Source organism: Melanostigma gelatinosum (assembly GCF_949748355.1).
Source record: "Melanostigma gelatinosum genome assembly, chromosome: 10".
Classification (NCBI taxonomy): Eukaryota; Metazoa; Chordata; class Actinopteri; order Perciformes; family Zoarcidae; genus Melanostigma; species Melanostigma gelatinosum.
The window spans coordinates 4077936-4092035 of record NC_136643.1 but is presented as its reverse complement, the minus strand read 5'-3'; the positions used below and the strand labels follow the sequence as shown (position 1 = coordinate 4092035).

Sequence of the window (14100 nt, the reverse complement as noted above, 5' to 3'; positions counted from 1 at the left end):
AATAACTATAGATTTCAGATGAAAACAGGAAAATGTGAATGCTTTTGCAGAGTAAGGTGAGTGCATTAACGTACATGTTATTGTATACAAATCATCCAGTACACCCTACGATGCAGGTCTAGCAACATCAGTGCATATCATGTGTGTATTTCCATTAAATATAGTATGGTACCTATCCCAGTAAAATAGCACAACAATATCACAAGGAGAGAGTTTTAAATATAAATGTAAGCACTTCCATCCCAGTCGACAGTCTCTGATGTTTCAATAGGAATCTCAGCTTCATTTCAGTCCATTACGAACTGTTACAACAACAAACGTGGTCACATAATGCTCAGCCTCCTCCTCATGAGTCCTGCGTCATTACTGGTTTCTGCAATCAGAGAGAGACAGACAGAAACAACTGATGATTGGCTGTAATTAGGAATTAGATAATCAATCATTCCATGCTCTGATTGGGTTAACTGATTCATTGTTAGCCATGACATCATTCACAGCAACTGAGACACAAACATGAATACAATAGCAAGTACGACGTCTTCAACGTCCGCGCTGGCCTATATCAACCTTTTGATGACTTCTGAATCATCGTGTTGTGAGCGATTACTGCAGGCTGAAGAAAAGAAACGAACAACGTATTTAAATCACATTAAAGGGGAGATCAATCACCATGCATTGTTTCCTCTTAAAGTATCACAAGTGTGTCGAGCGGTCGAAGGAAATAGTGGTAATCAAAGGGAAAGGAAAGCTCTCGTCTTACTGTGATCTATAGCTGTGGCTTCTGGAGACTGGACCACAGCTTGGGGTTTTGTTTTGCATGTTGCACGCACACTAATACATGTTTAAGCATTGCAAAAAGGGTCTCATTCATAGTTAAAGAAGATTTCTTTTTCTTAACAGGATACACCTGAGAAGTATATTGCATGGCTGTCTTTTAAATCTTGATCATTAACTTTAAGTGCTTTCCAGAAATCTTGGCAGTCAAAGCAGCAACACCTGTGTTTTAAATTATCATAATAGATCACAGTAAACAGGCATTTACTTTTCATAACCAGGGTTTGTTTCGCTAATCTAATCGAACCTTTTGATGGCTGTAAATTCTTTTGGCAGGATCCATGAACTGCTGTATTTAAATTCAGGCCAAACTAAAGACATGTGTAAATAAATACATTGTTTAATACCAGAACAAAGATAGGGTCTTTGTCTAGCATAAGAAATAAAAAAAAATTAAACTATTTAATGTTAGCTGAATTGAATAACTGAATAAAGTTAATCATACCAACATTAATCATACCAACTCAATAATGCAAGAATTCGACAGAATTGTTATATTTGATTGAAAAAGAAGAAGCAAAAATAAAAGGAAATACAATGATTTAAAACCATCACAAAGCCTGATTGTAAATGCACCACCAGATGATCCACCAGCAGAAGAAGTTAACCCAGTGAAGAGTTCCTTTCCAACATTAGATCCATTTGGAGCGAAAAGAAATCTGAGGAAATGGTGTGACATTTTTTATCAATCCACATATTTGCTATCTTGCCAAGAGATGAGAAAATCGTACCACTCTTATGTCACACTGTTAAATGTAATGCTACAGCCAGCTGCCAGTGACATTAGCATAGCTTAGCACAGCTAGCCTAGCTAGGTCAAAAGGTAAAACACTCCACCAGTACGAGCACCTCTAAAGCTCACTAACCAAAGTACAAAGTGGATTTCCAAATGTGTTAATGTGGATTTTTTAAAACTTTTAAATAGAGCCAGGCTAGCGGTTTCCCTTTCCAGGGGAACTGTCCATTGTTGTGATGGCCCATTGTTCCGAAATCCAACAGTCCAAAAATGTTGCATTGGACCAAAAGCCTGTTTGTCCGACAGCCCGGAAAAAACAAATAGCCATTGCTCCGGAGGCTTATTGCTTCCAAAACACACTCTCTCCCTGCAACAATTAGCAGCACGTGGCTAATTATTTTGCAGAATATCATCAGACCATCCTCATTTTTTTCATACTATTGTGAAGGTATGACCCGCCTTACTCTGCCTCTGAGTGGCAAGTACTCGTTGGTTCGGGTTAAGATTGAGGAGTGACATTAGTTTAGGTAAGAATATCAGGGTAAACCAATCAGAGACAGAGTAGGGTGGGTAATGTCTTACCATAGTGGTATGTGCTTCTGTTCGGTGCAGGGAGAGAAAGTCTTTTCTAAACAATGGGCCTTCAGAGAAATTGGCTTTTGTTTTTTTCAAGATATCGGGTTGTTGGACAAATGGGCTTTCGGTCCAATGGGATATTTTTTCAGACAATTGGGGTTTCAAAACAAAGTTATGGCACCATTTCCAGGCTTTATGCTAAGCTAAGCTTCCCGACTCTGCTATCAGTCGTCTAATCTAACTCTCAGCAATAAAGTGTATTCCCCAAAATGTCGGACTTCTTTACGTTGACCGTTCAATATCTTCAAGACAGACAATCCAGATTTTGTTGTTGCCATACATACTTTTTTCATAGATTTCTTTTTCTCAAATGGTAGCTATATGATGTTGGAAGTGAACTCTTCAATGCATCCCGTGCCCCACAGTGGGGTCATACCGCACAGGTGGCCCTGGTCTTGGGCTTAGCCACTGGGTTCCTCTGTGTCAGGGAGCCCCTGTAGAAGGAGTTTCTCACAAACGTGTCCACCCGGCCTGCAAACATACAGCAGCTGCATTGTACATCCATGTTCTACTGGCTGGCTTTTTAAAAACTTAGTACAGATTTGAAGTCAGATTGTGGTTTCCTATTTCATTTTGTTACGAACCTAATGTTGTAAAATTACAGATGGAGACTAGCTATGACATTATTGGGAAAGTGAATTAGAAGCATTCAGTCTTCTCTTAACAACAATTCTTGAGTCTACATTGCCCCAGTGGATGTCCCCAGTGGCAAACACCTACTGTAAGGTAACAAACATATTGCATAACCACTATTCTATTCAACATTCTTCCATTTATAGCTGTGGGAATCCTGCCTGTAGAGAATTTGAGCATCTGACATACAGCTGGGAATGAATGCTGTAGTGCAATAGGACGCAGTGTTCCTCAGCTCACAAAAGAGATCATCATGTGTTCCGAGTTTAACAAGGTTAAGATGTTCTGAGTCAGGCGGAGGGCTCTGGGGATCACGCTCAAGGGCAGCAGTGTCGGTTCTTACTTGTGGGAACGTTGTAGGAGACTCTTCTTGCTGGGATCGGGATTGCAGACTAGAAGCCACCGAAGACGAAATCAAAAAGAAATGAAAAACAAATTTGAATTTGGGAAATATATGGCCTCTCAGCGATTTTGCCACCTTTGAGGGTAGAAATATTTATCAGAGACAGACCTGCTGAGGGGATAGAAATGATGCTATTGGTTGATTTGAATGGAAGGGTGCGGGGCCACAGAACTAGGAGTCGCATTCAAGACCATCAAGTCCGTGCACTGTCGGTAAAAATGTACCGTGTAAGTATCACGCCATTTCCCAACTGATTACTTCCCTTTACAGAACACGCAAATTCTCCAAGAAATATTTGACTAGGGTTCTTCTCCAATAAGTCAAAAGCTACTTCAATCAAGATATAGAAAACGAAAAAGATAGAAGTGGAGAGATACAATAAATAAATAAAAAAACAACATAAGAATAAGATTTACATGAAGTGAAGATAATGTAGCAGTGATGGTAAAAACGGCAAAACACTACAAATGAATGTGACTGAAGTGTCTGTTCATTTTAAAACAGATCAACACTGGGGTTGAACACTAGATGTAAAAGAAAGAACCACTTCATCAGCGAGTTTGCATTCATGGATGATGCACAAATGTGTTAAATTGTTAATGTCAGATATGCAGGCCTACTAATTAAATGCATATGTTCCTGCTTAAGATGAGATTACACTTCATCATAACTGCACAGAGTGCAGGCTCTTTGAATTTGAGTGCTGAGCTTGATTTACTAGCAAGTCATTTGAGGCATTTCGCTTCTGGCTCATCTTAAACGAGCCTCTAAAGTCAGCCAGTTGGAATAAAAGTTGCCTTCAGAACAATATCAAAAGTATTTTACGCCATCAGAGATGTTCACATTGACCTGCTCTGACTCTAAAACTCTGACACACACTCAACTGAACTAAATGTCTTTACCTTTCTTCTCTTGTCCACTGGCATGCCAGCAGCATTCAGGGCAGCGATCCTGTTCTCTATGTAAGAGACCTTGGGAACAAAAAGAGAGACAGGGAATCTGCACACTTTTCTGTCTCTTCAAAACAGATCTAATGTGCCGACTAAGCTGAACTCAGCTTCTGGTTCTAGCTTACCTCACTCTGGGCGTTCTGGACGTTGGCAGCTGCTTGAGCCACCTTGTCCTCCAGCTCAACCAGTAAAGCCGTCGACCCGTCCACTAGGGGGGGCCACTTCCTCTCCAGGCTGTCTGTTGAGTGGTTTGTCTTCAAGACAAATGTGAGGAAATAAACAAAAAAATAGATATATGAATGAGTATTTCACATCAAAACTTCATCAAGCCATTGTTTTTGCGTCGGTGGTTGGGCATTCAATCCCTTCATTAAATAATCAACAGTAGAGTGATGACAGAATGACATGCAACAAAGGTTCCCGGCTGACTCAGGGTCAGTGCTTATACCTTGTTGGCCACCAGCGAACCCTGTCCAAACTCTTTTTGAACATAACATAATATAACATCAAAACTATGGAATTTAAGCCATTTATTTTTACCTGAAATGTTTTGAAAGTGAAATTGATTTGGGTTCAGAAAAAGATTATTGGCTGATCTCAATCAATCTCTTTTTTTCTGAAAATGTTTGTTTAGAATTGACTATTGTAAATTTGTGCTTCTGTACATGTATACCTTAACAGACATTTAGCTGCCTGGACGTACCAAAACCACAAACAACAGTTTAGAAAAAAGGCAGTTTGTGATCCATTTTTGTAGCTTTAATATTTAACAGTTTTGAAAAAACACCGACAAATAATGTGGTCCTGTTCAGAAGTACGCTTTTTGGAAGGTAATGACACACAACCTGCTGTGTTGTTTAGGTTGGAGGTCTAGTTATGGAGCAATTGGTGGATGAAAAGTCCAAAGTAGCCTCACCTGAAAGGACGAATTTCCAAATCAGCTGTATCATATAATGGTTGTGGTATTTACTATTGTTAGATCCTGGGGTACTTCTGGCCCGATACAGGGCTACTTACTGACTCAGCTCTCTATTAAAAGATTGTCGAGCTGGTGTTCTTGCGAGGGAACTCGCCTGGCTCTGCTCACTGCCGTTACTTCCGACGTCTACCCTGCTTCCTCCGGTCTGAGTGCACTCGGTCGAGGGGCCACCCTGACCCCGGGCGCTCCTACCAGTCGCGTCGGTTATGGCAGCTTCCCTCTTCTGGATCCATGCTCTTGGTAAATGCCAGGTTAGGTTTTAACGGCTAGGATTACTTCTAAAACCGTAAGGGATTGTTAAGTGGATTTGGTCTCTAGGATAACCTTACAGAACTCAGTTGTTAGACATACAATGGATTTAACTTTTTACTGCCACGAGGAACTTTTACTACTTGAGCAAATAAATGCACTTGAGAATTTTACTTTAAATGCAGATTCGATATTTATTGCAGGTTATATTTAGTTAGTTAGCAAGGGTTGAGCTACAGCTCACATAAAATGTTACTACACTTGATTCGTCACTTTAATTTTCTTCTTAGATTATACTCATTAGTTTTAGATGCTGAGACGGCTCGGTTGGAGCTGGATCTTCAATGGTTCGGTGAAAAAGTTATTTTGGAGTTGTTAGGAGCGAAGGTCCGGCTGGACCCTCGGTCCTCCTGCTCTCACAGCGGAGTCCGTTCAACAATCCTCAAGGCTCATTACAAAGTCTTTCTAGGGCTGCCGCGTTCCTCCGTTGTTCAGTTGTTAAAGTCGAGCAGTGGGGAGAGGAAAACCTCCGTCTTTCAATCTTTGTCCACGAACAGCGGTCTTCTTTCCGTGAACAGAGACGAAGTCCTCGAATACTTCAGTTGCAATCGTCCGTATCTTCTTCTCAGAGCGTCTGGACGGCCCGTGCAGAAATCCCGTTTTGGGGCTTGCAAGCGTCTCCTTTTATCCTTGATTTGGGCTGTCTGTTCTCCTCCCTCCTATTCTGAACACATTGTCCTTTCCCCACCCTCTTGTGTGTGCGCTTGTTTCTGGAAAGTACAGATTTTCCCTCTTGCCTGTGTGAGTCATCTCTTGCAGCAGAATTCCAAGTCTCATGACTGTTTTCCTGACTTACGCCCAAAACATCTGTTCCTGACTCACTCGGTCTGCTGACACACCATGACAAACACTTTTTCCACATCTCAGCTCCGGTACACAGAACATTATTATAATCAGTTTTTGCATTTGTTAAATCACTCTATGCATTAAACATTCGTTATATAATGATCATAAACCTTATCTTTCGATTATACTTTAACTATTGATTTCTGAGTATATGCTTCGTGCTTTTTATATCCTGACCTTCCCCTGATCGTGTAGTATGTATCAAAGGCGGCTTTCTCTGTGAGCTCAACTCTTCTCGACACCCCCTTCTTGAGGTCTCAGGCTGCCGCGTTGTGCCCCAAGTAGTCGTCAAGGAACTCGTCGTTGCACTCGGCGGTGATGACGAGAACGTCGTCCTCCGGTGATGATGGCTCTGATCCTTGATCCCAGCTGTCGATCACCACCAGGTGATGAAGGTTAACCTTGTTAACTTCTCCACACGGCATGTACCGCATATGCATGCATCCATAACCTTCACCGGTTTATGGCGCATGCGGTTAAACTCTTTTCTTTTTCCTGTGACCCGGAGTGGTTTCTGGTCTCCGGGTCCCTGCCATGCAACGGCTCGGGTGGTCGGCAGCAGGCTGACCACACAGTTGTTCTTAATTTCTCTCCATTGCAACACTTCTTTTCTCCGGAGAGAAATCACTTCTTGTATAACCCAACTTCCTCAGGGCTCTTCCTGCCCAGAGCCCCGTAGTACTCCTTCTCATGGTAACCACCCCTTTGACATTGGCCACTCTGACGTAGGGTGGTAAATCTTGTATGTTGGTGGCCATTCTTGAGTTCCTGGTTTTCTCCTAATACGGAACTGGCTTCAGCTGCCCCACTCCTTGGATTCCTCTTTTCTTAATGGTGAGTCCCCCCTTCCTTTGTCCTCTCCTTCCTGCGCTGTATCGACCACACAACTCACAGTTTTTTTAGGATTCTGCGGACTTCTTTTTCAGGAATCCAGAGTCGCTGCTTTTCCAGTTCCCTTTGCGTTGGAACGGTGCCTGCATATCCTAGTGCGCCATGCACCGCCTGCACCACCTCCTCCACCTCCTCCACGCTCTCTTCTGGGACTACCCTTCCTTTGGGCAATTCTTCCCACTTCTCGATCCCAACAAAGACAATTTGTGTCATCTGGACGAAACGATCCACTTCTTCGGTTCCTTGCCAGTGAATTTCTTCTCGCGTGTGGGCCCTCTGGTGCACCACTTCGAGCTCCATGCTTAGCCGTAATTCGGCTATTTTTCTCCATAGGTCTTGATGAGCCACTTTTACTTTTAGCGCTCTCAAACCCATTTTCCTCCCATATGGACAGGTCTTCGTTAAGGGCCGGAGCACAGTAATAACTATCAGTTATAACTCTAGCTCTTTTCACCCTTCTCTTTGCACTGCTGTTCTACTTCTCCTTTAACCGACGCCCTACTTTCTTCTTGATGTAGGTCGGTTAGGTGTTGTTGGATGGCAGCGTCCCAGGTGGTCCATCCTCTTCCGTACAGGATGACCTGATGTTGGACGTTGCCTCTGTTGTCTTTATCCGGTGTCGGTTCTCCCGATGCCGCTCGTTCTGCCGCGTCGTCCCTCTGGTCCTCGCTGCCGTCCGGTGGCGATTCCTTCGTCAGGGCCGCTGGCTCGTCCCGCTGGGTCGCCTCTGTCTGCCGGCCGGTCCCTGGAACGTCTGGTCCGTTCTGCTGCTCTTGCATTTTGGACTTTGTCTTTGTTGTCTCGAGTTGCCTTCCTCCCAAAGCCTCTCGTCGCGCGTTGAGTAAGGGATGGGATCAGGCTCTGGCCCCTCTACAGGTCGGTTGAGTCTGGTCGATGCTCCCCGTCGCCTGCGGCTTCTCCTGTGCTGGCTTGTAAATACCACACACAGCTTCGATTCGTGGATGTCTCGCAATCGGACTTCTTTGAGGCTTGGGCAGCGTTACTTTCTACCCAACGCCTCACCTCGGGTCTTTCGTACACGAACGACAGCCTCTCTTGGCCGCCGGGGTTCTTCTTTTGGACTCAACGTACTCCTTTTCCGTCGAGCCCCACGTTATGGGCGCCACGTGTTAGATCCTGGGGTACTTCTGGCCCGATACGGGGCTACTTACTGACTCAGCTCTCTATTAAAAGATTGTCGAGCTGGTGTTCTTGCGAGGGAACTCGCCTGGCTCTGCTCACTGCCGTTACTTCCGACGTCTACCCTGCTTCCTCCGGTCTGAGTGCACTCGGCCGAGAGACCAGCCTGGCCCCGGGCGCTCATACCAGTCGCGTCGGTTATGGCAGCTTCCCTCTTCTGGATCCGTGCTCTTGGTAAATGCCAGGTTAGGTTTTAACGGCTAGGATTACTTCTAAAACCGTAAGGGATTGTTAAGTGGATTCGGTCTCTAGGATAACCTTACAGAACTCAGTTGTTAGACATACAATGAATTTAACTTTTTACTGCCACGAGGAACTTTTACTACTTGAGCAAATAAATGCACTTGAGAAATTTACTTTAAATGCAGATTGGATATTTATTGCAGGTTATATTTAGTTAGTTAGCAAGGGTTAAGCTACAGCTCACATAAAATGTTACTACACTTGATTCGTGATCTTAATTTTCTTCTTAGATTATACTCATTAGTTTTAGATGCCGAGACGGCTCGGTTGGAGCTGGATCTTCAATGGTTCGGTGAAAAAGTTATTTTGGAGTTGTTAGGAGCGAAGGTCCGGCTGGACCCTCGGTCCTCCTGCTCTCGCAGCGGAGTCCGTTCAACAGTCCTCAAGGCTCATTACAAAGTCTTTCTAGGGCTGCCGTGTTCCTCCGTTGTTCAGTTGTTAAAGTCGAGCAGTGGGGAGAGGAAAACCTCCGTCTTTCAATCTTTGTCCACGAACAACGGCCTTCTTTCCGTGAACAGAGACGAAGTCCTCGAATACTTCAGTTGCAATCGTCCGTATCGTCTTCTCAGAGCGTCTGGACGGCCCGGCTCCGGTACACAGAACATTATTATAATCAGTTTTTACATTTGTTAAATCACTCTATGCATTAAACATTCATTATATAATGATCATAAACCTTATCTTTCGATTATACTTTAACTATTGATTTCTGAGTATATGCTTCATGCTTTTTATATCCTGACCTTCCCCTGATCGTGTAGTATGTATCCAAGGCGGCTTTCTCTGTGAGCTCAACTCTTCTCGACACTATATAAACAGCATCTCCCAATGAAGCACACAAAGTAGTGGTTTGATGATAAGCAGAACAGAAGGGCTGCTGTGAGATCACAGGTTGACCTTTGCTCCCTTCAGTCAAACTGGAAGCAAGACAGCCGTGCTGCAAAACCATCACAAGTTCATCAGGTTATAACTGAGTGTTCTCCTGCTTGTGTTATGTGATACTTTAAATCCTTAAGAGAGGGCCTGCAGTTTGAACAGGCATATAGCACAGTGATGTTAATAACACAATATCATTACATGCCAGAGCACTGTTAGCTTTTAAGGGAAAGAAATGCCAGAAGAAAACGTTCAGGCAGCTTAGCAGAGCAGCTTAAAAATAGTTATTTTACTGTAGTCCACTCTGTTTCAGTTGCAAAGGACAAATAAATGCTGAGGCTGAGTGACTTGATTTATGACTAGTGTGTGCTTCAAATGGATTCCTGCAGAGCTGGTATGAAATTTCATGAGCCAGGATCCTTTCCTCCGAGTTTGGAACAGAATGTGCTACAATCCAGATGTGCAGTATGTATGTTTCTGATGAACTTTCTGGCATCAAACGCTTGTGTTGTGAATACAAAATCTTATCATCTCGACTGATGTTTTGCTCATTAAATCTGCCACAGCTGTCTGTACCTTCGGAGACTTAGTCAGCTGAGGCTGCTCCTCCTCAAGTCTGCAGAGAATGATGCTTGTCTGGGATGTGGGTCGAGTCGGTATTCTGCTGGGCTTGGCCTCCCCCTCTGGGCTCCTCCATGCTGGGATCTCTTGGGAGGAGTGCGGCCTGCTGGGCTCGTCCTCGTCAGAGGTTAGACCGTGGTCACTGATGTTGTCCGTCATCTCGTGCAGCTTCTGTCTCAGCTGCTGCTCCTCTAAGTCCACTTCCTCATACCGAGGAAGAGGAGAGGTGCTGTTTGGAGTCGGATGAGCCTGGCTGGTCTGCAGGAACAGAGCAGAGAATATGTGTTGGATTTAGAATGCATTGCTTGAGTGAAAGCAGTTGGTGCAGTGCCTGAGGGGTTTACCCCTAAAAATAACAAGTCATTCTTTTTTTAATAATACCGTACAATAATACTATAGCAAAAAGATAATTAATATTGAACGCGCAGCATGTTTGAATTGCACTTAATTCGACAAAGCTTTCTCTTGGTTCTACAGCTATACACCCGCCAAGGGTGAAGTAAATGTGATGGACGGTTCTTGAGATATGCAAAGGACACACATACATTCATACAAACAGAAAGAGATGCCTTGCTATGTCAGTAGATCATCAGCTGCGGAGGATGCAAACCTTTTGCCTGGGACATGTAGTTTCTGCTCATTCTTTCAGCATGAGCAGTTATCGCTTCAGCCCATGAAAGCGATGGTCATTGCCAAAAGTCGGCTTTTGTCTACTTCTGTGTGAAATCAAAGGCCCATTGTTCCAAGAATTGAGTCAATTTTCCAATTGGTAAACGTGCCGCTATCATCACTGTAAACTGCATGTGTGATAAACTGTTGACTTGTTGCCCTGCTTTCTGCACAATGCATATTGGCCAAGGCCCCCCCCCCCACCACCATGCCACTGTGCATTCTTAAACAGGAACTAGCAGGTCTAGAAGACGGATAGATGGGTCATACAGTACATGGATGCATGACAGCTGAGAACTCTCCTGTTCCTACACTCATCAGCTGGACATTAACACAGACATGCTGCGTGCAGACTCTGCTCAGACAAAACATATGCTATATGCTAATTGATCTTAGCTGTGCTGTGCCACAAGAGAGAGTTTGAACTGCACTGAGAAAGATGCCGCTTGAAGCTGCATTGGCTTGCTTTTTTTGGGGCCAAAATGAGCTGTAAATACACTTTCTACTTATTGCAGCATGTGATGAGACCATCGAAGGACTAATCACAGTCCCTGTTGCTATGGTAATGTACACGCAAACATGCTCTTGTTTTTTTTCGATTTGAACTTTCATTCTCCTCATCTAATTCCCAAAGCCTCCTTCTGCAACAGCTGGGCTGAGGTTTGACGATGGTTATGAATGATTACTTGGCAGCTGTGATGTGATATTTGGATGGATTTACCTCATGGTATGTTGAGGTGACCTTCTGCTCCATGTGGTTCAAGAGGGTCTCAATGGCTGACATGCGTCTGTTCAGGTCAGTGATCTGGAGGAAGACGGGGAGAGTCAGGGAGGCTACAGGCAGATGATGAAGACAGGATATGATGAAGAACGTCAGCCGGTAGTAGGATATCAGAGGCACACATTAAACTCTCTTCAAAACAAGATTATAGTATACAGGATGCTGTTGACCTCACGCTCTGAGTAACAACGTGCCATATGACATCAATTTCCCTCAGACTGAACAAATCAAACGGCATCAGAGTCTGCGCTCTGAGCCACATCCCCTCATCCCCAAATGTGATTTCACTGTAATTGAGAGGGTCCGATCTGACTTGGGCGAAGCCACAGCAGTCCAGATGCAGAGAGAGTAAATCTTGACTAAAGTTGGCTCTTTTGGATAATGGCTCATGATGCAATAATACCTTTTTATTTTTTCTACGGGGTCCCTGGGTTGAGAAACAGTCATCTTCAAATCAGGAAGTCAAGCAGACAGTCATGAGCCAAGTCATTGCCCTGGGTTGTTGATATTCTGCCTCTCATTCCTAAGATTCCCAAACCCAAACCATGACCCCATAATCATAATGGTGCATTCAGAAGACCCCGTGTACATATCTGTACTGTAGAAAGACGTGTTCCATCAGGCACCTGTGAGACAGCTGACTGAAAAAGACCTTTGAAAGGCCTCGGAACACGATTAGGAAGATCGTGGCCACATGTGAAAAGTTTAGAGTCACAAGTCTGACTTTATTCTCAGAATTCTAATTTAAGTCGAAGAATTTTGATTCTTAATTTATTCCTAGAATTTTGACTTTAATCTAATAATTCTGAATTTATACTTAGAATTCGGACTTCATTCTCAGATTTTTGACTTTAAACTCTAAATTCTGACTTTAAATTTAGAACTTAAAATAAAATGTTGACATTTTTCACGTTGCCCTGGTACTCTTCTGACGCGGCAGAGCACTTCAGTCCAAAATCTCCCGTAGGCCTTCAGATGGGCTGAGACCTGGATCATTGAGCCCTGGTGCCTTGTAGGGAAGCTTCTGTTTCTCCACTTTATAATAACCATCAGTTAACAAATACACTGTATGTAATGTAATCAATTGATAGTCGTTTAAAAGCATGTTAATAGTTATTTTACTGTTAATACTGAATGCATTAACAACATTATTGTTGCAACAATATTGAATTGTTAATAATGCAATAATGTTAAGATTTTATATTTTATCATTAGTTTCTATATAATTAGTTCAGAAATGATAAATTCTATCGAATAAAAAATACTTTTTAATAGTGTATTGTTGTACTCACGATAACATTTGTTAATGATTACCAAACTATTTTAAACCTTAAAACATTGTTTGTAACGATCTATGAACATTATTTGGATGGCTTTTATAAAGTTGCAGCAGATGATCATAATACTTTATTAAAAAGGTTCATGAATACTTAAAGTAAAGCATCTATAAAGATTATGTTGCTAAATGGATCAGAAACCAATTAATAACCAATGACAACATTTTAACATCTATCTGAATATGTTTATAGATAGTTTCATGATTTAACAAAGCATTACAATAATCAGCTGCAACTTTATGAAAGCATCCAAATAATGCTCTACAAATCATTTGGTAATCATTAACACATTTACTATAGCATCTAAAATGTTAAAATCTGTGCAACAATAAACTGGTTGAAGAAATTATAGCATCACTAGTAATGCGTAAACATTATGAATTATCATTTCATTAGTTGTCAGCAAAAATACTGTCAACTAAAATTGAATTCACAATTTTTAAAAATTTAACTTGAATTTAACTTGTAAAATCTTCTTGAGTGATCACTGTCTTATCTGTCTTATCCCACACACAAACATAATAAAGTGGATTATGTCCCTTGATTTCAAGCGCTCCGAATCAGAATCAAACGGAGGGGAAGTGACATTCGGCTGCAGGATGAGCAGCTGGTGTCTGAGGGATCCTGGTCCGAAACCAATGTGAAATACCAAGGCTGCTTTTGATGTCTGACAGGCACATATTTGGGCTGTCTGTTTCCTGCAGCAGCTTGTTTGTGTTGGCCCCAGTCAGTGTGTTGGCCAGCTGTGAGACAACTTCGCCATGACACCACATATCGAAGGCGGACATCATCACAAGGCCAGGTGGGACACCAGCTGTCCGTAATACAATACCAAGGCTGGGAACCTGGCCTTGGTGGATGCATCGGCAGGCAGAGGAGGACATCTGCGAAGGGTTTTTGTTTTCTTCGCATGTATTGCAAACTCGTATTTCCAACACTGAAAATGGCATCCCCAAATATGATTGCAGAGGATGTTAAGGACAAGGATCATTACAGTGTAACTTTGACAGTGTTTTGGCTGGCCGTATTCAGCCAGAGAGAGGATATGACCGGGGAGACCCTCTTGAATCTGACCTGCTGAGAGCAAACACAGACTAATGGTTCCTTTGCCAACAGAAACAGAATCATTGTGCTGCAATGAATGTCAGCGTGGGCA

The 14100-nt window shown here is 42.9% G+C and overlaps 1 protein-coding gene across 1 annotated transcript in view; it reads right to left on the bottom strand.

The window, feature by feature from the left end:
* Positions 1-14100, bottom strand: part of mlphb (melanophilin b) — a 39567-nt gene continuing 25467 nt past the window's right edge. The window contains exons 10-15 of the mRNA XM_079277675.1: positions 11548-11631; positions 10113-10415; positions 4318-4446; positions 4145-4213; positions 3183-3231; positions 1-373 (exon numbers count right to left, since the gene is read on the bottom strand). Of these exons, the coding sequence (XP_079133801.1) occupies positions 324-373; positions 3183-3231; positions 4145-4213; positions 4318-4446; positions 10113-10415; positions 11548-11631 (684 nt within the window). The 3' untranslated portion in view covers positions 1-323. The remainder of the gene's footprint in view (positions 374-3182; positions 3232-4144; positions 4214-4317; positions 4447-10112; positions 10416-11547; positions 11632-14100) is intronic.